This window comes from Hemiscyllium ocellatum, chromosome 25 (assembly GCF_020745735.1).
Source record: "Hemiscyllium ocellatum isolate sHemOce1 chromosome 25, sHemOce1.pat.X.cur, whole genome shotgun sequence".
In the NCBI taxonomy this organism is placed as follows: domain Eukaryota; kingdom Metazoa; phylum Chordata; class Chondrichthyes; order Orectolobiformes; family Hemiscylliidae; genus Hemiscyllium; species Hemiscyllium ocellatum.
In genome coordinates this window covers 4,578,204-4,604,365 of record NC_083425.1, presented here as the reverse complement: position 1 = coordinate 4,604,365, position 26,162 = coordinate 4,578,204, and the positions used below count along the sequence as shown (strand labels likewise).

General features: G+C 43.5%; 1 protein-coding gene across 2 annotated transcripts in view; it reads right to left on the bottom strand.

The window, feature by feature from the left end:
- Positions 1-26,162, bottom strand: part of stxbp4 (syntaxin binding protein 4) — a 271,436-nt gene that overhangs the window by 95,450 nt on the left and 149,824 nt on the right. For both annotated transcript variants that reach the window (XM_060844429.1, XM_060844430.1), the window contains 3 exons: positions 11,141-11,237; positions 7,109-7,233; positions 3,025-3,114 (listed from right to left, as the gene is read on the bottom strand). In XM_060844429.1, the coding sequence (XP_060700412.1) occupies positions 3,025-3,114; positions 7,109-7,233; positions 11,141-11,237 (312 nt within the window). The remainder of the gene's footprint in view (positions 1-3,024; positions 3,115-7,108; positions 7,234-11,140; positions 11,238-26,162) is intronic.

The window sequence follows — 26,162 nt, the reverse complement described above, 5'->3', positions numbered from 1 at the left end:
ATTTGGGTTGGTTTCTAATATCCCCAGTTTATTAAGGCAGTTGGAGATCTGCAACAGACCAGAATTGCAAAGTCACAAGAGTGAGTGAGCATCGTAGGGCTGGAATGAGTTACCGAGAAGAAAAGGGAATTGAGGACATCGAGGGATTTGAACACAGGTTGAGAATTTTGAATTTGCAGCTTTGGTGAATAAGAACTCGAAGCATCAGTAGGTGAGGGTGCTTGGAAACTACAATTGCCTTAACAAAGGCTAGAAAATAAATGTAACCTTGTTAGTGTCACCTACCTGGAAAGGTAGGTGATACTACCTTTAGGTAGTGAAGTTAGGTGAAAGGAAATATCTCAGATGCATTAATACAGTGTTCAGTCTCCTGCTTACAGAGGACCCAAGAGCTTCTCGCTGGGTTTGACTGGAGGAAGAGGAAAAGAAGGTGTTTTCTTCCATCCCATTCCCTTAATGTGATCCAAAACAGATTGGAATGGGCGTGAAATGAAGACTGATCCTGTGAGGGAGGGAGGGAGGGAGGGAGGGATCAAGTGTTTGGTGTTCTCTCCTTTCTATCAACATCAGTGCAGCGTAAACCCTGAAAACTGCCGTGCAGTATTCTCGCCCAAATGATCTGGGAGAGATGGAATTTCCTGACTGATTCTGGCCCTCCAAATGTATCAGTGAGGGGTTCCAGCAGATTCTTAGTCTCAGCATTCAGCTCAACTTGAGAGAGAGAAAAGAAATGTTTTGCTTTACAATCCAGCCGCTCTCAGATCCTGGCTCAGTGACATATGGCTGGAAGCCCAGTTTGAAGCACACATCCCAGCAGTTGGTGAAGTCACTGTGACAGAGCTCCACACTCACTTCAGGCAATTGTAGTTTCCAAGCACCCTCACCTACTGATGCTTCGAGTTCTTATTCACCAAAGCTGCAAATTCAAAATTCTCAACCTGTGTTCAAATCCCTCGATGTCCTCAATTCCCTTTTCTTCTCGGTAACTCATTCCAGCCCTACGATGCTCACTCACTCTTGTGGCTTTGCAATTCTGGTCTGTTGCAGATCTCCAATTGCCTTTATATCACCACTGGTGGCTGTGTCTTTGGATGTCTGTGTTCTCACCTCCCTGGACCTCTCCACCTCTTTCTCTCTTATTTAAAATGCTCTTTAAAACATACTTCTTTGACCAAGCTTTTTGTCCCCATCCTAATGCCTTCGTTAATGGTTCAATATGGTTTGAATTTTTTTGTCTCATTATACTTCTGTGACGTGCCTTGCAATGATGTTAATGAAGTTAAAGGCACTACATAAATAAAGATTGTTGTTGTACAGGGCAGAATCTCTAATTGACAATTAAATCACTAAGTCCCTCTTTGGGACTCCAGACACATTTCCTCGGACAGGAGATTCCAACCAGTTCAACTCCTTTTAAAAACTGGAATAATTGACGTGAACACAAAGATGGCTGAAAAAATGTCCACCTTTGCATGCACACACAAGATCAGTGATGTCAGTTTACTGACAACAGACATCCCTCAGCCTGAATGAATCTATCTACCTGCACAAATATCATGAATCTGACTGATCTGGGCACTCTGGAAACAGTCAGTCTCACAGCCTAGGATATTGCTCTTAGATGAATTCATACCATCCAGATCGCTCCTGAAAAGAGCATTCTGGATCACTTTTAAACAACAAGAGTTCTTCAATTGAACATCCATTCAAAGAGAAGTCAGTCCCATCAGGAATTAAGAAAGAGGGAATTATGACTCTGCTTGTAATAATGGAGAGGATTAATGAGAATGTTGTGTACGATGCTACACGTATAGTTTTTCAAACAGCTTGTGACCGTGCACTCCATATTAGAGTGCTAACACAATTAAACCCAGGAGAGTAAAGGTAGCACAAAGCTGGCTAAGGGACAGATTAATGGAAGTTGTTTTCAGACTGAAGGGGAGTATGCAGTAGTGGCCCCTCAGGGGTGAGTATTACAATCACTGCTGTTTTGATACATAATAATGACTTGGATTTGGATATACAGCTTATGATAAACTTTATAAGACTCTGCTTAACGGTGGCACAGTGGTTAGCACTGCTGCCTCACAGCGCCAGGGACCTGGGTTCAATTCCCGCCTCAGGCGACTGACTGTGTGGAGTTTGCACATTCTTCCCGTGTCTGCGTGGGTTTCCTCCGGGTGCTCCGGTTTCCTCCCACAGTCCAAAGATGTGCGGGTCAGGTGAATTGGCCATGCTAAATTGCCCGTAGTGTTAGGTAAGGGGTATATGTAGGGGTATGGGTGGGTTGCGCTTCGGCGGGTCGGTGTGGACTTGTTGGGCCGAAGGGCCTGTTTCCACACTGTAAGTAATCTAATCTAATTAAGCATCAGAACGTAATTCTGGTGAAACTTACAGGAGGAATATGAAAGTGTTGGAGACGGTGCAGAAGGAATGCTATCGGGCACTTCAGTTACATGGAAAGGATGGAGAAACTGGGGGTTGTTGTTCTTAGAGTTGCGAAGGGGTTAAGGTTTGCTAGAGGATATGGATAATAGTGGAACGGTGTAGGTTAGATGGGCATCAGATTAATTTCACAAGTCGGCACAACATTGAGGGCCTGCACTGCTCTGTAACTTTCCATGTTCTGTATCAGGAGACATTGCTTACAGTGACAGAAGGAGTAGTAGCAGAGAACACAAACTTATTGAGAAACAACAAGAGCTGACAACACTTTTTATTTGGACCAAATTCTAATGTTCTGGAATTCATTGCCTGAAAGAAAAGTGGAAGCAGATTTCAAAATGGAATCACAAAAGAATTCTTACAGCTTTGGGCTGGAAGCAGAGGAGTGGGGCTAAGGAGGAAATTTCTACAAGGAGACTGCACTGTCATGATGGATGGTACGGCCTCCTGTGCTAACCGATTCAAGGAATCCACATCAGTGGATTTCTAAATAAAAACAAACTTTTTTTGTGATGTGTGAAGTTTTTAAACAGCAAGAGGACAAAATCATTATCCCAAGCAGCAGTAACCTTCCCTCACCTTCAATTTCTTTAGCTCTTTTAATGCCTCATTCCTCTCTTGGGTGACTCTTTCCAAATCTTCTGTATCCACTGAACTGGACAATGTAATCTGTAAAATTCATGAGGTATTCAGTATAAAGCACAGCAAGTAACACAATTTAATATTTTAATTCTGTTGATAAGGTAACTCAATGAGAGCAGCAAGAGCAGGAAAGTGGGCTAAGTAGGTATTGGTTCTTCTGTAAAGAATGTAAAGGACCCAATTGTGAAGTTGACAACGCCTATACCCAGGCTCTGGTTAAAGTTCACATTAAGGAGGATTCAAGGAGTTGGGTAGGGAGCTAATAGATCAAATCATGTCATCTGCGATCCCAATAAGATAGGCCCCTTACAGAATGAGGCTGGTTAAACAGTGATGGGGAGCCAGGATATGGCAAAGGAGTTGAACAAATAGTTTGCATCAGTCTTCACAGTTGAAGACACCAACAGCATTCCAAAATTAGTACAAAATCAAGGGGCAAAGGAGGAGACAAAATAAAATAAATAAGATAACTGTCACTAGAAAAAGAAGTGCTGAAAACAGATAGGACTAAAGACTGATACATTTGCTGAACCTGATGGTTGGAATTCTACAATAGTAATGGAAGTAACTCCAGAGATAGTGGATGCACAGTAATAATCTTCCAGGAAAGCTTAGGTTCTGGAAAAATCCCACAGGATTAGAAAATTGCTAGTGTACGTAACACCTTTATTTCAAAGGTGAAAGAGACAAAAAGACGGTAAGTATAAGCAAGCTAACTTAACACCCACAAATAGGAAAATGTCAGTCTATTTAGACTTCCAGATACAGGCTACCACATGGAGGGCTGGTTAGTAGATTAGAAATGTTTGGGATTGATGAGACCTTGGCAGTATGAATTAGTTGTTAGTTAAAAGATAGAAAACAGAGGGCCTGTATAGATTAGTGTTTCTCAGACTGGAGAGGAATTGAAAGTGGTGTTCTCAGGGATTCATATTGAGACTGTTGCTTTTTCCAATTAATATAAATGGTATGGAGATGGGTATTGAGGACAAAATCTCCACATTTTCAGATGATACAATGCTGGGAGACTCATGAATTGTGAGGGTGACACTGAGCAAACTCAGAGGGACATTGACAAGTTAGCCAAATGGACGGACACCTGGCAGATGAATTTCAATGCAGAGAAATGTGAGAAAATGTATTTCCGTATAAGAAACATGGAGAGAGAATACAAGATCAATGGGATATCTTTGAGGGGAGTATAGGAGCAGAAGGTCCTTGGGGTTGACATGCATAATTCTCTGAAGATGGCCAGCCAAGTTGAAACAATTGTTAAGAAGGCTGATACTAGTGTTGGGTTTAAAAATAGAGCCTTAGAGTACAAAAACAAGGAAATTATGCACCACTCCTACAATCATTGGTCAGCCCACATTTGGAGGATTGTGTTCTGTTCTGAGTACCTTATTTAAGAAAGCCTTGGAGACAGTGCAAAGAAGATTTACTAGAATTATACCAGGAATGAGGGATTTTAGATTCAAGGAAAGATTAGAGAAATTGAGCTCTTCCTTGCAGCAGAAGAGATTAAGAGGTGACCTCATTGACAGGGTAAAGAGGGATAATATTGTCAGTAACTAGGGGTCAAAATTTCAAGATCGTCAACAAAAGACACTAGGAGTGAGGTGAAGAGAAACTTCTATACTCAGGCAGTTGTTAGGATTTGGAATGTCCTACCTGGGGGAGTGGTGGAGGCGGGTTCCAAAGGAGAATTGTATATATATTTGAAAGTGATGAATGTAGGTAGCTGCAGAGAAAGGGATGGAGAATGGGACTAGCTGATGGCCTGTTTTGAGAGTTGATACAGATATGATGGGTCAAATGGTTTCCTTCTCTAGGGTAAAATTCTATGATTATAACAGATAATAGTAGCAGAGCATTTAAAACACAAAAAATGAACAAGCAGAGTCATCATCACTTCATGAAGGGGAAATCATGTCTATAAATATAAATTCTTTGAGGAGGTGACAAGCAGAACTGATGAAGGGAAGCAGCAGATATAATATATTTGGATTTTCAGAAGGTTTTTGGTAAGATACCACACATTAGGTTACATAATAAGATATGATCCCATGGGGGTATTAAACTGGCTTCAAGACAGAGAGTTGGGATAAAGAGGGCATTTTTCAGAATGGAAACCTTTAACTAGTGGTGTGCCACAGAGATTAGTACTGGGGTCTCGATTATTTGCAATATTGATTAATTACTTGAATGAGGAAAGTAAATACATTATTGTTAACTTTGCAAAGACACTAAAATAGGTGGGAAAAAGTGGTGAGGATAACACAAGCAGTCTGCACAGGGATATAGACTGGTTAAACAAATGGGCAAAAACCTGGTCATTGGAATATAATGTGGAAACATGTGAGGAATAATAGTAGAGCTCAATATGATTTAAATGAGAAAGGCTACAGCCCAGGTGTCTGTGCATAAATCATCAAGAGCTGACATCCACATTTAGCAGGTAATAGGGAAGGCATATGGAATGTTGTGCTTCATTTCAAGGCAAATGGGGTATATTAGGGAGGTGTTACTAAAGCTATACAAGGTACTAGTCAGAGCACAGGTGGAATACTTGGTCCCCTTATCGAAGGGAAACTTTAATGGCATTGAACACAGTCCAGAGAAAGTTCACTAGGTTGATCCCGGGTATGGAGGAACTGTCTTACGAGGAGAGATTGAGTAGGTTGGATCTGTACTCAACGGACCTGTGAAGAATGAGAGGCAACTTTATTGAAACGTACAAGATTTTTAGCAGACTTGATAGAGTAGGTGTGGAAGGGTTGTTTCCTCTTGAAAGAGAGTATTAGGACCAGACAGCAATGTCTTAGAGTAAGGGATTGTCCAATTAAGACTGAGGATGAACTTCTTCTCTTGGAGGGGAATGAATCTGTGAAATTCTTTACCGCAAAGTGCTGTGAAGGCTAGTTCATTAAGCAGATTTAAAGCTGAGTTAGACAGACTTTTAATCACAAGGTTATCAAAGATCCTGGGGAAAGAGCAGGGAAGTGGAATTGAAAGTTATCACAACAGCCATGATCTCATTGAGTGGCAGAGCAAATTTGATGGGATGAATGGCCTATGATTATGACCCTGAGGTTTTACAAAGCAATACAACAGAAGCTTTGATACTCCGAAATATCCTATAGGCTGGAATTTATCCGAAATATCCTATAGGCTGTAATCTATCTGAAATATCCTATAGGCTGGATATTAATTGAGGAACGTGAAGGATTTACATGTAGAATTACAGATACTCGAGAGTGAGTTACAAGCTAGAGTTGAATCAAGGGATTTGCAAGATTTTTATACATAGAAATAACAGAAACCAGAAAGTGATCTGGATTCCATTTTAGGGTTTTATATACAAAATAAACAGATACTTAGGACTGATTTAAAGATTGGAATCTAATCGAGGTGCTTGGGTTAATTATATATTGAATATAACAGGTGAGTTACAGATTAGAATCTGATCAACTGGGTTCAGTACTAGTACATGTAAAATAACACATACATGAGTAAGGTACTGACAAATCTTAGCAAAAGGTTTGGGGTAGTTTCTGTTGAATTACTGATTCCTTGGAAGTGAATTACATCTAATTTAGAATGCAGGGGATGTTACATACAGAACAACAGATATGTGAGAAGGAGTTACATGCTTGGATCTAATTGAGGGATTAGGATGATTTATGTAAAGAATAACAGATATCCAGGAGTGAGGTGCAGACTGGAATCAAATTGAGGGGTTCAGTTTGGTTTATGTATAGAATAATCAGATACCTGGAAGTGAGGTACAGACTTGAATTTAAGCAAGAGATATGGGTTTTTTTAGCCTCTGGAAATAGGGAGATGCAGGAGCGAGTTACAACCTGGAATCTAATTGAGGGGTTCAGAGGTGTTTATATATAGAACATACATCCGTAAATGAGTGACAGCCTGGAATCTGATAGAGGGTTCAGGGGTTTGAATATAGAATAACAAACACCCAGGAGTGAATTACAATCTGTTTGGCCAGTATGAATCTCACCTGTGTGGAAGGTGTTGTCTCAGTCAGGGTGGTCTCTTCACTGGAAGCAAACATGCTGGCTCCTGCTCCTGGGGCAGTCCCACCAAGCTGCAATTGGAACAAGTCTCTGGCAGCCTGGACAAAGTCTGGGTGGTAGTCATTGCATGGGGGTGAAATGGTAACACATCAGCAGAGGTTTGTGAACAGAACATATGTTGAGTGAATTTTGCTGGATAAATGATGGAGTATTAATGATGCACATAGTTATCAATGTGCCAGTAGACCACCTGGGATTAAGGGATAGCCTGCATGAATGTGAACCTGTTGGATTTACACATTGATTATTCATTAAGCTCCATCACAAAATTTTCAAGCTTATTATTAATTTTGTAAGTATTGTTTGAACATTAACACAATGTCAAATGTCTCTTTGGCCCAAAGTGAACTACATAAATAGCGGCAACTGATTCCTTCAGGAAATGAATTGTTAAGAGATTTTAAAGATGTCAGCTTTACAGGTTTTTTCCTTTTCGCTGTTTTTCACCCTTTTAGTCCAATCATACCTTTCCCCTCTCTATTTCTTTCTGTATCTGATCTAACTCTAATTCATTCTACTGCATTCTTAATCAATACTCTTTCATTTTTATTCCTTAAATTTTAGTGATTAAAGTAACAGACCATTGGGCCTGCAGTTCACTGAGGTCACTGACTCCCTGTTGTTCTTGCTGTGCTATTAATATCTGACACTCTCAAGCTGAAAGATTCAGAAAATATTCAAAAACAGCTTCCCCTCCAACAAGATTTGGTCCATTACATCTCTTTAATTTTTCTCCTCCTCTCTTGAAGGTGTGGATTCAGGCTGGAGGTTCTGCAGTGGGCTAACAGCCAATGCTGTAGCCACTATTAAACGTGCACCTTGATCATAGGCAGCAATGAAAAATGAACAGTCAAGTACAGAAGCACAGCACTTCACTGCTGATCCCAACGTTTGTGATATTTGCATTCTTTTTGGATACCGATCGGTATTCCTGACCCATCCCCCAAGTCCGTAAGTAAGCAGCGTGACAGAGATCGCGGCTATCCACAGGCTGCCATTCTTTTAAACCAATATTGGTTTGAGCCACCCTCATTGATGAAGAAAGTTATGCAGCATCTTACTGATCTTATTGATGACTGATATCCTGTCATTAAGGTTTCTTGATGAAGAGCTTTTGCCCGAAACGTTGATTTTCCTGCTCCTTGGATGCTGCCTGACCTTTTGGGTTTATCCAACACCACACTCTTGACTCTATTCTCCAGTATCTGCAGTCCTCACTTTCGCCTACTCAATTTATAAACACACTGCCTTCCACCTCTTGACTAAATCTCACCTACTCTGCCACAGATAACAGTGGATGACAGAAGGCAGCTGTTTGGTCTGTTTTGCTGATGCCAACATTGAGGGGGCACTTTTCCATTGTTGAGACGGAGTGTAGGGGCGAGCAGTGATAAAACCTCCTTCCCCAGAGCTGCTATACTCTGACCCATTGTGTGCCAATAGCTTCATGAAGAGCTGGCAGGCAGAGCTTTCTCTTTAGATTAGACTCCCTACAGCGTGGAAACAGGCCCTTCAGCCCCACAACTCCACACCGACCCTCCAAAGAGTAACCCACCCAGACCCATTTCCCTCTGACTAATGCAGCTAACACTACGGGCAATTTAGCATGACCAATCCACCTGACCTGCACATCTTTGGACTGTGGGAGGAAACCGGAGCACCCGGAGGAAACCCACGCAGACATGGGGAGAACGTGCAAACTCCTCACAGACAGTCACCTGAGGTTAGAATCGAACCTGGGACCCTGGTGCTGTGAGGCAGCAGTGCTACCCCAGCTGAGGTGAGATATCACAGATCCCAACACTGCCATGCTGAGTCACCTCACCCTGATGATCATCCACAGGAACATAGTCAGCATTCTCACCTGTCTGGGAGGTGATGAACTCAGACCCTTAACTGACCATTAATTGTCCACTGAATGACTTTAATTGGTGAGAGATGAAGTAACTCCATGAAGGCCGGTATCCCATCACCTAGTCACCCTTCATTTACACTGACCCAGCTAGCTGAGAGCCAACTCCTGGAGTGAGCAGAACCTCTGATGCTCCTGTTTCTCTCTGTCAGCCAGGCCTCCCTGACTGGACCAGGTTAGCAGCTCCCATCAGGGAACTCATACTTTACGAGACCCACCTGCTGACATCGTTCCAATCACTACAGCAGGTTGAGAAAGTCCCGAATAAAACTTTTCACGCAGAATGTATGTATTGAGTTGGTGAGCAGGGGCGAGTTTCTGAACAGTAACTCATCCAATTATTTTTCCTTCTTTCTAACTTTCTCACCATGTCCATGGAGGGGATAATTCTGCCCAGTGAAGAACTTACTCACTTAGTTTTACTCTCCTGCTCTTTACTATAGCCTTGTAATTTTTTTCCTCTTCAAATATTTATCTGATACTTTTTTGAAGGTTTGTATTGAGTCTGCTTCCTAGCATACGAAGAAGGTATTTAATAATACATGTCCTTGGTACCTTCTGCTGGCTAGTCTAACAAGTACCCCTCAAAACAAACACAGAAGGTAAGATGTGACTGTACGATTTCATTTAAAAAATCCATGACAATAAAAAAAACCTCAAAAAATCAAAAGTTAGCCCTCAAAGCAATGTCAATAACAGCGTTAAAAAAAGACTCTAACCCCTTATCTGTTCTAGGGACAACAATTCCCGTTTTTCTGGTCCCTCTATAGAACTGAAATTGCACTTACTACTTTCTCTTTACAATTATTCTAATTCTGTGATCCTTCATTCGGGTGACTGGATTAAAACTGAAAGATCTGTCCTGTGATGTGTCAGTGTTGTACAGTAATAAACACTCCCCCACTGCTCATTTCCCAGTTTAACTCTGCTGCAGTACACCACATGCTGAGGTGATCTCATTCAGGAGGAAGAGAGGGTTGCAGTCACAGATTTCGCTCTCACTCCCTGTGATGTGTGTCTTCAGCAGCTCATTAGAAATAATGGGCCTCCCTTATGAATTTTTTCAATTGCAATAAAGTGCGGAGGATGTGAACTCTTCAAATTTCAATCAGTCATCGTTGTGCGTTTTTCATTCTGTGGCTGTCAGCCATGTGGAGTAGAGAGGGGGAGAATAGCAGGCTTCTATTGGAGCTGAAGGAGGAAGGCTGTTGCCTTATCACCTCGAAGGTGCCTGGTGTCTGAGACTGTTTCCATAGCTTGTCTTCCACTGCTGTATCACGCCTGCACAGCAAGCAAGTGACGACTGAAATTGGAAATTCTGATTTGTTTTCAAGCTTTGAGTTCTGGTGCAACTATTCCTGTTTCAAAATGTCTCCACTTAAAAAAATGCTCATGCTTGTTTCTGTATTCCTCCACAATCCTGTCTCTGTCACACCTACAACCTGCTGGGGTGACAGTGCTTCTTCAAACCTGGCCTCTTGGGTATCTCCAATTGCCACTGTTCCCATTGGCATGCATACCTTTAGCTGTCTGGGAACAAGCTCTCGAATTCTCTCTCTACGTTTTTCTACCTCTCATTATGGCTTCAAGATGTTCCTTAACACCTACCAATTTGATCAAGTGCTGACCGTCTGTCTGAATTGCCTTACGTGACTGACAATGAAGCCTTTGTTTGAGAATGCTCCTGAGAAAGCCGAGGGTTGTTTTAATACATTAAAGGTGCTACATAAATACAAGTTGCTGTTGTTGATGTAAAGACTCCCCCTCTTGGCAGCGGGGTCAGCAAAGAGCGAGTCCTGTTTTTCTACTGGGTAGGAGGGAGTGGAAAGTGGTCAACATCACGTCAGATTCTGCTTTATACCGTGCCACCCTACGCCCCCAGTAAAGTAAGGGGAAACAGATTGGAGAGTGGGCTCATTGTCTGACCACAGATAACTGGTGGGAGGGAGGGGGGATGGAGGGTTGAAATGCCCTACAGAAGGAGAACTGGAGGCAAAGAGATGGAGAATTACAGGCAGGGGACTTAATCAAGAGGAACACTGACCTCCATAGGCCACTGTTCCCTTGGAGTCCACTTGAAGCTGCTGCCGGAGGCTTTGTTGCTGCTCCTCAGTTGGTTCGATGCCAAGATATCCGAGTGCCTGGAAACAAAAGGTGAACAGATCAGATTCCAAACTTGGAAACTCTGAGTTACACTCAACAAGTCTCGGATTCCTTGTAATTGACTTTACAAGCACAACGTCCCCTCTCCACCAGTACCCACCCCAAAACTGGCGCACACACACACACACACACACACACACACACTTTCTCTCTGTCTCTCACACACTCTCACACATGCACACATACATATACACACCGGGAGAAAGTGAGGTCTGCAGATGCTGGAGATCAGAGCTGAAAATGTGTTGCTGGAAAAGCGCAGCAGGTCAGGCAGCATCCAAGGAGCAGGAGATTCAATACTTCGGGCATAAGCGTTGAATCTCCTGCTCCTTGGATGCTGCCTGACCTGCTGCGCTTTTCCAGCAACACATTTTCAGCTACACATACACACCAGTCTGCTCATAGCCGATTGAGACAGTAGAGAGAATGCAGAGCTTTCTCTGGGCTCACTAGCAAATGGTGAGTACCCCCTCTAAGTTATTTGGGAACTATGCAGCCACACACAAATGTCCAGATGACCAGAGACAGACCTGATCTCAGGTCACAGATTTCCTACCTTCCTGGTATTGCCAAGAATTCTGTGAATGAGGGGTGTGTCTCAGTCTGAAGAAATTAAAAGGAATTTTTACTTTCAAGACTGATATAATGTAGTGAATAATAGTAGATGACAAATGTAATGCCTAGCCACATAAATTCAGTGATAATTCTCTCCCATGAGCTCAGCTAAAAGCTTGAAATCACTGAGTGATGTTTCTGTAATATCAGACCATTTTTTTATCCATTCATGGAACGAGGGGTCACTGGCCAAGCCAGCATTTATTGCCTGTCCCTAATTACCCAGAGGGCACTTAAGAGTCAACCACATTGCTGACAGTCTGGGTCACATGTGGGCCAGACCAGGTAAGGATGGCAATGTCCTTTACTAATGGACATTAGTGAACCAGATGGGTTTTTCAACAATGGATTCATGGTCATCATCAGGCTCTTAATTCCAGATATTGTATTGAATTCAAAGTCCACTTTCTGCCCTGGCTGAGTCTGAACCTGGGCCCCACAGAACATTGGAATAATAGTCCAGTGATTGTCCCACTAGGCTGTTACCTCCCCTATCTATTACCCTGCAAGATGCACTGCAGAAATTCACTCAGGCTCCTTAGATAGCTGCTTCCACACCTACGACCACTTCCATCTAGAAGGACAAGGGCAGAAAATACATGGAAACACCACCACCTTCAAGTTCCTCTCCAAGCTCCCTGTCCTAACTTGGAAATATATTGCTGTTGCTTCACAGTCTTTGGGTCAAAATCCTGGAATTCCCTCCCTAAGGACATTGTGGGTCTACCTGCAATACATGGACTGCAGCGGTTCAAGAAGGCAGTGCCCCCCCCCACCTTCTCAAGGGGCAATAAATGCTGGTGCAGCCAGCAATGCCCCTGTTCCAACAGTGAATAGCTTAAAAAACACAGTGAGGCTCATTGTTGTTTTTGCCTTGAAAATTAATGGCAAAAAATTGAGTGTTATTGTTCATCTTTCAGAACAAGATAATATTCAAAGCTGGTATGAAAACACCAGCAGATCAAAAATATTGGGTCCAAAAATATTCTTCTCTACCTGTAACTCCCTACTAACCTCACGCTTGCTCAGTCTTGCTCTCCATTCTTTCTCACGTCATTTTCTTGAATACTGATGACAGGACTGTACATATTGGTGATGTTTTTCATCATGCACTCATCAGGAAAAATGCAAGAATGCCAGACTTTTTCAGCACCACGCTTTATCAACTCTGACTTCTCTCGCACCTGCAGTCCTCCCTATCACCAAAAATGCCAGACTTCGAACCATCACCACAACTTATACTACAGGAGAAAAACCCAATACTGAGCAGCTAAGGTGGGTTGCTGGGATAGGCAGTTGAGTACCAACTGCAGCAAGTGTACAAGATCAGAGCCAGAATTATATAATGAAAGGATATACAACAGTTACTAAACACTGCTGGGTGGAAGCACAGCTGGTGGAGCCAGGGTCAGAGAATCGCTACAGTGCAGAAGCAGGCCATTCAGCTTATCGAGTCCATACCGACCCTCCAAAGAGGAGCCCACCCAGACACACTCCCTTACCCCATCTCTATAACCCACGTTTGCTATGCGAACTCATGGAGAATGTGCAAACTCCACACAGTCGCCTGAGGGTGCAAATGAACCCGGGTCCCTGGCGCTGAGAGGCAGAAGTGCTAACCACTGAGCCACCGTGCTGCCATGGATAGGAAGCTCGTGTTCTTGGGCAGTGCCTCAAGACTCTATGACAATGCATATGGAATAGTGGGGCAATGCATATGGAATAGAGGGACAATGCAAAGTTGATCAAACAGGATGACACCAGAGCCAAAGGGATTAAATAGTAAGTAATGGTGAGATAGACTGGTCTTACATTCCAGTAGGTAAAAACAATGACTGCAGATGCTGGAAACCAGATTCTGGATTAGTGGTGCTGAAAGAGCACAGCAGTTCAGGCAGCATCCAACGAGCAGCGAAATCGACGTTTCGGGCAAAAGCCCTTTAATTCCTGATGAAGGGCTTTTGCCCGAAACGTCGATTTCGCTGCTAGTTGGATGCTGCATGGTCTTACATTCCTTCAAGTATCAAAGATTAGTGAGGTTGCAGTGTAAAACCAGGAGAGATCTCCACAGAATGTCAAGACCACAACATGCAAATGTAATGTCATGATTTCATCATGGGATTAAAATGAAAAGAGCACCAAAATTGTATCATTATGTAGAATTTATTAAACAACTCTCAGGGTGAGACTTAAAGAAATAATTCCATCAGTATTTATTCACACATTACATGCTCTAATGGCCTTCCCTCATACATTATATGTACTCTGTGTTATAAATGTATGCATGTATATTTGTAATGTACTAAAATGCCCCTAGGTGCTTCACAGAAGCATAACAATACAAAATACAACACTGATAAGATGATATTAGCTCAAATAACCAAAGGCTTGGTCAAAAAGTAGGTTTTTAAGGGACATTTTAAAGGAGGAGGATAAGGTAGAGAGATGGAGAAGTGTGGAGAGAGACTTCCTGACCTTGGGGACAGGCAACTGAAGTCACAGCCGCCAATGGCGTAATGGTTATAATTGGAGCTGAGTGAAAGGCCAGAATTATAGGAACACAGACATAGCAGAAGGTTTTCTGGTCAGAGGAGACTGAAGAGATAACAAAGCCTGGCAGGTATTTGGCAAAAAGAACGAGAATTTCAAAATCGAAGCCTGGAATGTTTTACGTTTACCCGAAAAGGTGAATGGGGCCTTGGTTTGACATATCATTTAAAAAACTTCTTGCAGCTTTGCTACTGGATAATATGTGCACTTTCCAGGCCACCCTCTCCAACAGTGTCTATACAGCAGCAATACCCTGTGGCACCTCAGCTGAGCTGGGTACAGTCCAACCTCAACTGATCTGCCAAAAACAGAATCCATGTGCAGTTTCTATTAAGGATCCATTTTCCTTCTCAGCTGGACATATTCCCTGGTCACTATTTAAACAGGGCATTCTACTAAGTATCTTGCTCAGTTTTTATCCCTTAACCAATATCACTAAAATAGATAATATGAGCAGTTTCTTCGTTACTATTTGAGGGAGCTTGCTGTGTGCAAGTTGACTGCTGCATTTCCTACAGCACAATAGTGACTATAAATCAACGAGTAGTTTATTAGTTGGTTCTGTGATGTGTACAGAGTATAAATTCATGTCTTTCTCTTTAATATGCACCCCACTCATTAGCTATACAGGGAGGTAAAGCTGAAAGCTGTGTGGTGGGAAGAAACCACATGGACTTGTATCAAAGTCTTGATGAAGCATATCTTTTGCCTAGCTGATTGATTGCTGTGGTGGTGGTGTATTACAGTTCACTCTGGGAGTCTGAATCGTTGTGACAATGTGTATATTGTAGTCCACAGCTATGGCTAGAGGTAGCTGAAACTCTAGCAGTCCTTCCATCACATGGCTGAATAGGAATCTCTCTGACTCTTATTGCCTGCCATTGGCAGGTATTGGAAGGACTTACGAGTTGATACACAAACCATTTGGCCACATTTGAACATACCTTCCTTGGCCATTTTGTCCTGGAGTGGGATTTGAACTTACAGCTTTTGACTCTGAGGCAAGGACACAACCTAATGGGTCATAAAGCTTTCTAATTGCTTGCTGTGTCAGTATATTCACTCTGTGGTTGGGGTGTACAAGGACATCCAGATCCCTCTGAATGTCAACAGTCCCTAGTGTATCACCCTAGAAAAATATTATTTTTCCCAATTAAGCTGATCACTCCACATTTCTCTAGATTGTATTCCATGTGCCACAATCTTGCTCACTCATTTAACAGAGCCTCCAGAAGCATAGGGCGATAGGGATGGAGAGAACTGACCAAAGGAGCTGAGCAGTTCTCTGGGACAGGGAGGAAGACCTCACAGCGTAAACAGTACCTTATTATCATTAATTTCCCTTCCTGTTTGTAATGACTTGGTGCCAGAGAAATACAGAACCCTTGCTTCCTGATTTTTAGGCTTGCCGTGTTTTCATGGCTCATGTTACTTTAATGTAATTATAGGTGGTACAGAAATCCAACATGTTGCTTATCTGAGGTAAGATCAGAATGGTTGCCCTTGAAATCAGCATTTGAATTAGTGTAGCATCAAGGATTCCTAGCAAAGCCAAACTCTATGAAAATTAGACAGAAAACTCTGCATTGTCATATCTAGGTTGAACGAGGGTGGTTGTGGTTGTTGGAGGCAATAAGGCCATAAGAAATAAGAACAGGAGTTGGCCATTCAGCCCCTTGAGTCTCCTCCACCAACAGGAACATTCCTCTCACCTATTTTCCTGTTCTCTGTGGGTAACTCTCGATTCCCCCAGTGATCAAGAACCTATCTATCTCAACGTTAAATATACACAAGGACTCTGTGTCCCCAGCTGTCAGTGGCAAGGAGTTCCAAAAACTGTCAACTCTCTGATCGAGAAATTCCTCTTCATCTCAATCTTAAACTGGTACCCCTTTATTCTGAGACTGTGCCCTCTGGTCCGGGACCCTCCCATGAGGGGGAAACATCCTGTCAGCATTGACCCAGTCAAACCCCTTAAGAATCCCATACATTTCAATGAGATCATCTCTCAGTCTTCTAAACTCCAGGGAGTGGTTGTGAAACTTGAAAGGGTTCAGAAAAGATTTACAAGGATGTTGCCAGGGTTGAAGGATCTGAGCTACAGGGAGAGGCTGAACAGGCTGGGGCTGTTTTCCCTGGAGCGTTGGAGGCTGAGGGGTGACCTTATAGAGGTTTACAAAATTACGAGGGGCATGGATAGAATAAACAGACGAAGTCTTTTCCCTGGGGTTGGGGAGTCCAGAACTAGAGGGCATGGGTTTAGAGTGAGAGGGGAAAGAGGGTGGTACGTGTATGGAATGAGCTGCCAGAGGATGTGGTGGAGGCTGATACAACTGCAACATTTAAGAGGCATGTGGATGGGTATATGAATAGGAAGGGTTTGGAGGGATATGGGCCGGGTACTGGCAGGTGGGACTAGATTGGGTTGGGATATCTGGTCGGCATGGACGGGTTGGACCGAAGGGTCTGTTTCCATGCTGTACATCTCTATGACTCTATGAGTAGAGTCCCAACCTGTTCAGCCTTTTCTCATACGAACATTCCTCCATCCCTGGGATCATCCGAGTGAACCTTCTCTGAAGGGCCTCCAATGAAATAATATATTTCCTTAAATGAGGGGACCAAAACTGTTCACACTACTCCCGATCATCGCAGATTCTGAAACTGTTGCAGCAGTTATGTTTTCATTTATAGGGGGAACAGGCAGGAAAGTGCAGTTAGACCAGATCAGACCAGCCACCATCCCTGGAATAGTACAATAAGTCCAAAAGACCAAGCCTTATTTTGAAAGCCTCCTACTCTTGATCTAATGCTCGTCAGAGTAGTGTCTTAAATCTAAATATTTTCAGCTGTTTCAACAAACACCTCCTCTGCAGCACAACATCAGGGATGTGTGTGCTAATTGAACAGTTTTCAGTACTATTCACAATTGCTCAAATACTGAAGCAGTCCATGCCCAAATACAGCAAGACCCGGACAACGTCCAGGTTCTGGACAATAACTGGTGAGTAATATTCACGCCACACAATGCCCATCATCAACAAGGTTGAATCTAACCGACTCCCTTTGATGGTCAACAGCAGGACTGTCATCGGAACCCCCACTATAAATATCCTGGGGCTTATCATTGACCAGCAACTTCGCCAGACTAACCATATCAATCCTGTGGTTGGGAGAGCAGGGCAGAGGCTGGGATTTCTGAGTTAACTAATTACTTGACTCTCCGAAGTCCATCATCTACAGGTGGAGTTTGATGGAAAGCTCTGCTGTTGCTTGGAATAGACAATAGACAATAGGTGCAGGAGTAGGCCATTCAGCCCTTCGAGCCTGCACCACCATTCAATATGATCATGGCTGATCATCCTTAATCAGTATCCTGTTCCTGCCTTATCTCCATAGCCCTTGATCCCACTATCCTTGAGAGCTCTATCCAACTCTTTCTTAAATGAATCCAGAGACTGGGCCTTCACTGCCCTCTGGGGCAGAGCATTCCACACAGCCACCACTCTCTGGGTGAAGAAGTTTCTCCTCATCTCTGTCCTAAATGGTCTACCCTGTATTTTTAAGCTGTGTCCTCTGGTTCGGCACTCACCCATCAGTGGAAACATGTTTCCTGCTGCTAGAGTGTCCAATCCTTTCATAATCTTATATTGTTGTGGTTCTGTTCGCCGAGCTGGAAGTTTTTGCTGCAAACGTTTCGTTCCCTGGCTAGGGAACATCATCAGTGCTATTGGAGCCTCCTGTGAAGCGCTGCTGTGATGTTTCTTCCGGTATTTATAGTGGTTTGTTCTTGCCGCTTCCGGGTGTCAGTTTCAGCTGTAGTAGTTTGTATGTGAGGTCCAGGTCGATGTGTCTGTTGATGGAGTTTCTGGATGAATGCCATGCCTCTAGGAATTCCCTGGCTGTTCTCTGTCTGGCTTGTCCTATGATGGTAGTGTTTTCCCAGTCAAATTCATTTTTTTTTAGATTAGATTAGATTACTTGCAGTGTGGAAACAGGCCCTTCGGCCCAACAAGTCCACACCGACCCGCCGAAGCGCAACCCACCCATACCCCTACATTTACCCCTTACCACTATGGGCAATTTAGAATGGCCAATTCACCTGACCCGCACATCTTTGGACTGTGGGAGGAAACCGGAGCACCCGGAGGAAACCCACGCAGACACGGGGAGAACGTGCAAACTCCACACAGTCAGTCGCCTGAGTCGGGAATTGAACCCGGGTCTCCAGGCGCTGTGAGGCAGCAGTGCTAACCACTGTGCCACCGTGCCGCCCACTGCAAACTCTACACAGTCAGTCGCCTGAGTCGGGAATTGAACCCGGGTCTCCAGGCGCTGTGAGGCAGCAGTGCTAACCACTGTGCCACCGTGCCGCCCTGGTTCCTGGTTGTCTGAGTGTATGGCTACTAGGGATAGCTGGTCGTGTCGTTTTGTGGCTAGCTGATGTTCATGGATGCGGATTGTTAGCTGTCTTCCTGTTTGTCCTATATAGTGTTTTGTGCAGGCCTTGCATGGTATTTTGTAAACTACGTTAGTTTGGCTCGTGCTGGCTATTGGGTCCTTTGTTCTAGTGAGTTGTTGTCTGAGTGTGGAAGTTGGCTTGTGTGCTGTTATGAGTCCTAAGGGTCGCAGTAGTCTGGCTGTCAGTTCTGAGACGCTCCTGACGTATGGTAGTGTGGCTAGTCCTTTTGGTTGTGGCATGTCCTCGTTCCGTGGTCTATCTCTTAGGCATCTGGTGATAAAGTTGCGTGGGTATCCGTTTTTGGTGAATACCTTGTATAGGTGTTCCTCTTCCTCTTTTCGCAGTTCTGGTGTACTGCAGTGTGTTGTGGCTCTTTTGAATAGTGTCCTGATGCAGCTTCGTTTGTGTATGTTGGGGTGGTTACTTTCATAGTTTAGGACTTGGTCTGTGTGTGTTGGTTTCCTGTGTACCCTTGTGGTGAATTCTCCGTTGGGTGTTCTCTCTACTAACACGTCTAGGAATGGGAGTTGGCTATCCTTTTCCTCTTCTCTCGTGAATCGTATTCCTGTGAGTGTGGCGTTGATGATTCGGTGTGTTTTTTCTATTTCTGTGTTTTTGATGATTACAAAGGTGTCATCGACGTATCTGATCCAGAGTTTGGGTTGGATTTGTGGTAGGGCTGTATGTTCTAACCTTTGCATAACTGCCTCTGCTATGAGTCCCGAGATTGGTGATCCCATGGGTGTTCCGTTGATTTGTTCGTATATCTGATTGTTGAATGTAAAGTGTGTGGTGAGGCACAGGTCTAGTAGTTTAAGTATGCCGTCCTTGTTGATAGGTTCGGCCTCCTGTGTTCTGTTATGTATGTCCAGTAGGTTGGCTATTGTTTCTCTGGCTAGGGTTTTGTCAATCGATGTGAACAGTGCCGTCACGTCGAATGATACCATGGTTTCTTCTTTGTCTATGTATGTATTCCTGATGATGTCCAAGAATTTCTGTGTTGATTGTATGGAGTGTTTGGATCCGCTGACTAGGTGTTTCAGTTTTTGTTGTAGTTCTTTGGCCAGTTTGTATGCTGGTGTCCCTGGTAGTGATACTATGGGTCTGAGTGGGATGTCTGGTTTGTGTACTTTGGGTAGTCCGTAGAATCTGGGGGTGTTGTTGCTTTCAGGTTTCATTCTTTGCTGGTCCGCTTTGGTTATCTGTTCGTTTTTTTGTAGATTCCTTAGTGTGTTGATTATTCTATTGGTGAGTTGTGGTGTGGGGTCGGAATCCTTCATTTGGTAGGTGTTGGTGTTTGCGAGTAGTTGTTGTGCTTTATTGATGTAGTCTGATTTATCTAAGATGACCGTCATTCTGCCTTTATCTGCCGGTAGTACGATTATGTTCTTGTCATTTTTCAGTGCTTTCAGTGCTTCCCTCTCCTTGGTGTTGAGGTTATGTGTATGTCGTTTTCTTATCATCATAGGTACGACTGTTTGTCTCAGTGTTTGTTGTGTCTCTTCTGTCAGTCCATTGTTCCTGAGTGTGCATTCTAGTGCTGCTAGGAAGTCTGCTGTGTTGGCATCCCTGTAGTTGTATTTGAGTCCCTTGGCCAGTATAGTTCTTTCCATGTCTGTGAGCTGTCTGTGGGAGAGGTTTTTAACCCAGTAAATAATCCACAAGCCAGGGAAACAGCCAAGAAGAACGGATTCAGGATGGTCCAGGTAATGATCACAGACGCTCACAACCGACTGCACAAATACAAGCAAGAAATTGCGCGCCAAAAGTCGTTAATTTTAAAAACCACTAATCAGGAATGGACCCGGACCATAGAACAGGCTATCACTATAGGACAGAACAGGACAACACTTCGCAAAAAAACGGCACTAAAAGAAAAAATGGACAAACTAACCCACAAACAGGAGGACACTACAACACACACCTGGGTTAAAAACCTCTCCCACAGACAGCTCACAGACACGGAAAGAACTATACTGGCCAAGGGACTCAAATACAACTACAGGGATGCCAACACAGCAGACTTCCTAGCAGCACTAGAATGCACACTCAGGAACAATGGACTGACAGAAGAGACACAACAAACACTGAGACAAACGGTCGTACCTATGATGATAAGAAAACGACATACACAAAACCTCAACACCAAGGAGAGGGAAGCACTGAAAGCACTGAAAAATGACAAGAACATAATCATACTACCGGCAGATAAAGGCAGAATGACGGTCATCTTAGATAAATCAGACTACATCAATAAAGCACAACAACTACTCGCAAACACCAACACCTACCAAATGAAGGATTCCAACCCCACACCACAACTCACCAATAGAATAATCAACACATTAAGGAATCTACAAAAAAACGGACAGATAACCAAAGCGGACCAGCAAAGAATGAAACCTGAAAGCAACAACACTCCCAGATTCTACGGACTACCCAAAGTACACAAACCAGACATCCCACTCAGACCCATAGTATCACTACCAGGGACACCAGCATACAAACTGGCCAAAGAACTACAACAAAAACTGAAACACCTAGTCAGCGGATCCAAACACTCCATACAATCAACACAGGAATTCTTGGACATCATCAGGAATACACACATAGACAAAGAAGAAACCATGGTATCATTCGACGTGACGGCACTGTTCACATCAATTGACAAAACCCTAGCCAGAGAAACAATAGCCAACCTACTGGACATACATAGCAGAACACAGGAGGCCGAACCTATCAACAAGGACGGCATACTTAAACTACTGGACCTGTGCCTCACCACACATTTTACATTCAACAATCAGATATACGAACAAATCAACGGAACACCCATGGGATCACCAATCTCGGGACTCATAGCAGAGGCAGTTATGCAAAGGTTAGAACATGCAGCCCTACCACAAATCCAACCCAAACTCTGGATCAGATACGTCGATGACACCTTTGTAATCATCAAAAACACAGAAACAGAAAAAACACACCGAATCATCAACGCCACACTCACAGGAATACGATTCACGAGAGAAGAGGAAAAGGATAGCCAACTCCCATTCCTAGACGTGTTAGTAGAGAGAACACCCAACGGAGAATTCACCACAAGGGTACACAGGAAACCAACACACACAGACCAAGTCCTAAACTATGAAAGTAACCACCCCAACATACACAAACGAAGCTGCATCAGGACACTATTCAAAAGAGCCACAACACACTGCAGTACACTAGAACTGCGAAAAGAGGAAGAGGAACACCTATACAAGGTATTCGCCAAAAATGGATACCCACGCAACTTTATCACCAGATGCCTAAGAGATAGACCACGGAACGAGGACATGCCACAACCAAAAGGACTAGCCACACTACCATACGTCAGGAGCATCTCAGAACTGACAGCCAGACTACTGCGACCCTTAGGACTCATAACAGCACACAAGCCAACTTCCACACTCAGATAACAACTCACTAGAACAAAGGACCCAATACCCAGCATGAGCCAAACTAATGTAGTTTACAAAATACCATGCAAGGACTGCACAAAACACTATATAGGACAAACAGGAAGACAGCTAACAATCCGCATCCATGAACATCAGCTAGCCACAAAACGACATGACCAGCTATCCCTAGTAGCCATACACTCAGACAACCAGGAACATGAATTTGACTGGGAAAACACTACCATCATAGGACAAGCCAGACAGAGAACAGCCAGGGAATTCCTAGAGGCATGGCATTCATCCAGAAACTGCATTAACAGACACATGGACCTGGACCCCATATACAAACCACTACAGCTGAAACTGACACCCGGAAGCGGCAAGAACATCCATCAACAGACACATCGACCTGGACCCCACATACAAACTACTACAGCTGAAACTGACACCCGGAAGCGGCAAGAACAAACCACTATAAATACCGGAAGAAACATCACAGCAGCGCTTCACAGGAGGCTCCAATAGCACTGATGATGTTCCCTAGCCAGGGAACGAAACGTTTGCAGCAAAAACTTCCAGCTCGGCGAACAGAACCACAACAACGACACCCGAGCTACAAATCTTCAACCAGACTTTAAATAATCTTATATGTCTCAATCAGATCCCCTCTCAGTCTTCTAAACTCAAGGGTATACAAGGCCAGTCGCTTCAGTCTTTCAGCATAAGGTAGAACCCGCCATTCCAGGAATTGACCTCGTGAACCTACGCTGCACTCCCTCAATAGCCAGAATGTCTTTCCTCAAATTTGGAGACCAGAACTGCACACAGTACTCCAGGTGTGGTCTCACCAGGGCCCTGTACAACTGCAGAAGCACCTCTTTGCTTCTATATTCAATTCCTCTTGTTATGAAGGCCAGCATGCTATTAGCCTTCTTCACTACCTGCTGTACCTGCATGTTTGCCTTCATTGACTGGTGTACAAGAACACCCAGATCTCTCTGTACTGCCCCTTTATCTAAATTGATTCCATTGAGGTAGTAATCTGCCTTCCTGTTCTTGCCACCAAAGTGGATAACCATACATTTATCCACATTAAACTGCATCTGCCATGCATCTGCCCACTCACTTAACTTGTCCAGGTCACCCTGTAATCTCCTAACATCCTCATCACATTTCACCCTGCCACCCAGCTTTGTATCATCAGCAAATTTGCTAATGTTATTGCTGATACCATCTTCTATATCATTAAAATATATTGTAAAAAGCTGCGGTCCCAGCACGGAACCCTGTGGTACCCCACTGGTCACTGCCTGCCATTCCTAAATGGAGCCATTTATCACTACCCTTTGTTTCATAAAAGCCAACCAATTTTCAATCTAATCTAGTACTTTGCCCCCAATACCATGCACCCTAATTTTACTCACTAAACTCCTGTGTGGGAGTTTATCAAAAGCTTTCTGAAAGTCCAGGTACACTACATCTACTGGATCTCCCTCGTCCATCTTCAGAGTTGCATCCTCAAAAAATTCAAGAAGATTAGTCAAGCATGATTTCCCCTTCATAAATCCATGCTGACTCTGTCCTATCCTGTTACTACTATCCAGATGTGTCGTAATTTCATCCTTTATAATAGACTCCAGCATCTTTCCCACCACTGAGGTCAGGCTAACTGGTCTATAATTTCCTGCTTTCTCTCTCCCACCTTTCTTAAAAAGTGGTACAACATTGGCCACCCTCCAATCCTTAGGAACCGACCCCGAAACTATCGAACTCTGGAAAATAATCACCAACGCATCCACGATTTCCCGAGCCGCCTCCTTCAGTACCCTGGGATGTAGACCATCAGGCCCCGGGGACTTATCAACCTTCAATTTTTAGAAGAGTACACATCCAATAACAGTCAAGAAGCTGAACACCGTCCAGGACAAAGCAGGCCCAACCACAACCATAAACATTCACTATCTCTGGTATCCATGAAGGAGAAGCAGATGGTGGATGGTGACTCTAGAAACGGCTATGTTTATATTCCAGGGCATGTCAACATAACTAAAGGAGCTAAAAACTGAAAGAACTGAAGATGTTGTAATCGGATAGTGATGGGTGTTTTGCAAAGCATTAAGATAGACAAATCCCTAGGACCTGACAGGATCTATGCCAGAATATGAGGGACGTGAGGAAGCAAATTGCTGAGGCCATGTAAGAAATCTTTGTACCTTCTTTAGTCACAGGAGAGGTCAGGGAGGACAGAAGAATGGCCAATGTTTTTCCTTTGTTAATAAAAGGGAACAGGGATAATTTGGGAAATTTCAGCCCAGTGAGCCCTACATCAGTGATTGGAAATTATTGGAGAAGATTGTTGGGGACAGGATTTACTCCAATTTGGGACAATATGTTCGTATGATAGACAGCACGGCTTTGTGCAGGGAATTCGTGTCTCTGAAACGCGATAGAGTTTTTTGAGGAAGTGACAAAGTGAATGATGAGGGCAGGGTGGTAGATGCTGTCTACATGGACTATAGTAAGGCCTTTGACAATAGGTGAAGTCACATGGAGTCTGCAGTGAGCTGCTAAGATGGATACTGAACGGCCTAGTCATGGAAGATGGAGAGTAGCAGTGGAAGGGTGTTTTTCCTGACTGGAGACCTATGTTCCACAGGGATTAGTGCTGGGACCCCTGTTATTAAGACCTATTATTAATGCTGTGGATAATACTTACTGTGGAATAAGTTTAAATAAATCAATATGTTTGAACCTTTTGGCTCCTTACCCTTGACAACAAAAAACATTCAGTAGAAACAAAGGCAATGAGCTGGCAGAACAACACTCAGTATACAGCCTTCTGGTAGACCAATGAAGCAGGAAGAACTGCCTCTGTCTCCCTCTCTACGTCTGAATGTAGTCTATGATCTCCCTAACTGGAAGCAGCTGAAGAGAGTGCTACAAAACGCTCAAGATTTTAAAGGCTTTAAACCAGAGAGAAACAACATAATCACAAAATCCAATGTATCTGAACACTTCATACATGCACCAGCTGTGATTTATGAAGTGATGTTCCTTGAGAGATACACTATAGAGACACTGTCCAATTTAAATGCTGCTGTTGGGACAGCTGTATCGGGTCAGAGGGACAGGCCCTGGTGGTCAAGTGTCTTTGATCAATCTGTTTGGGTACGTTGTGATAAACCTCTGTGACACCTGGAACCTGACCTGGATCTCTGGCCTAGAGGTAGGGACATTAGCACTCCATCACAAGACCTCCTTAAATCAATTGTTCAGATATTTATGGTGGTTACAAAGGTGTATAAGATAAGCAGGACCACTGATTATAAAAACGAGGAACACCTTCACGTGTCATCAGACAGGTTTCCACTGGAGTAGTGTCTTCAATTCTGGACACTATACTTCAGGAAGGATGTTAGGGTTCTATAAGATGTGCACTGAAGGCTCACCAGTATGGTACCAGAGATGAGACCCTTAGGTTCTGTGAGCAGTTCAAAGAGGCTCACATTTGACCAGAGCAAGGTAAGGGGAGAATTGATCAAAGTAATGAAAATTATAAGGCGTATGATCCAGCAAGGAGGGATCAAACATTTCCTCTGGTCATTCAAGTGGTAACTACAGGTCAGAGATTGAAATTCACTGCAAAAGGAACGAGAGGAGAGATATCTTCAAATGAAGGTTACTTAGGATCAGGGACTCACTCCCAGATTGCGCTGGGAATTTCAAGATGCCAAAAGACATGTAACAAAAGAGGATTAATTTGTAAGATTATGGGAAGACAATTATGGGGTATGCGACGAAATGGGCCAGCTCACGTATAACAGACAGAATGTCCA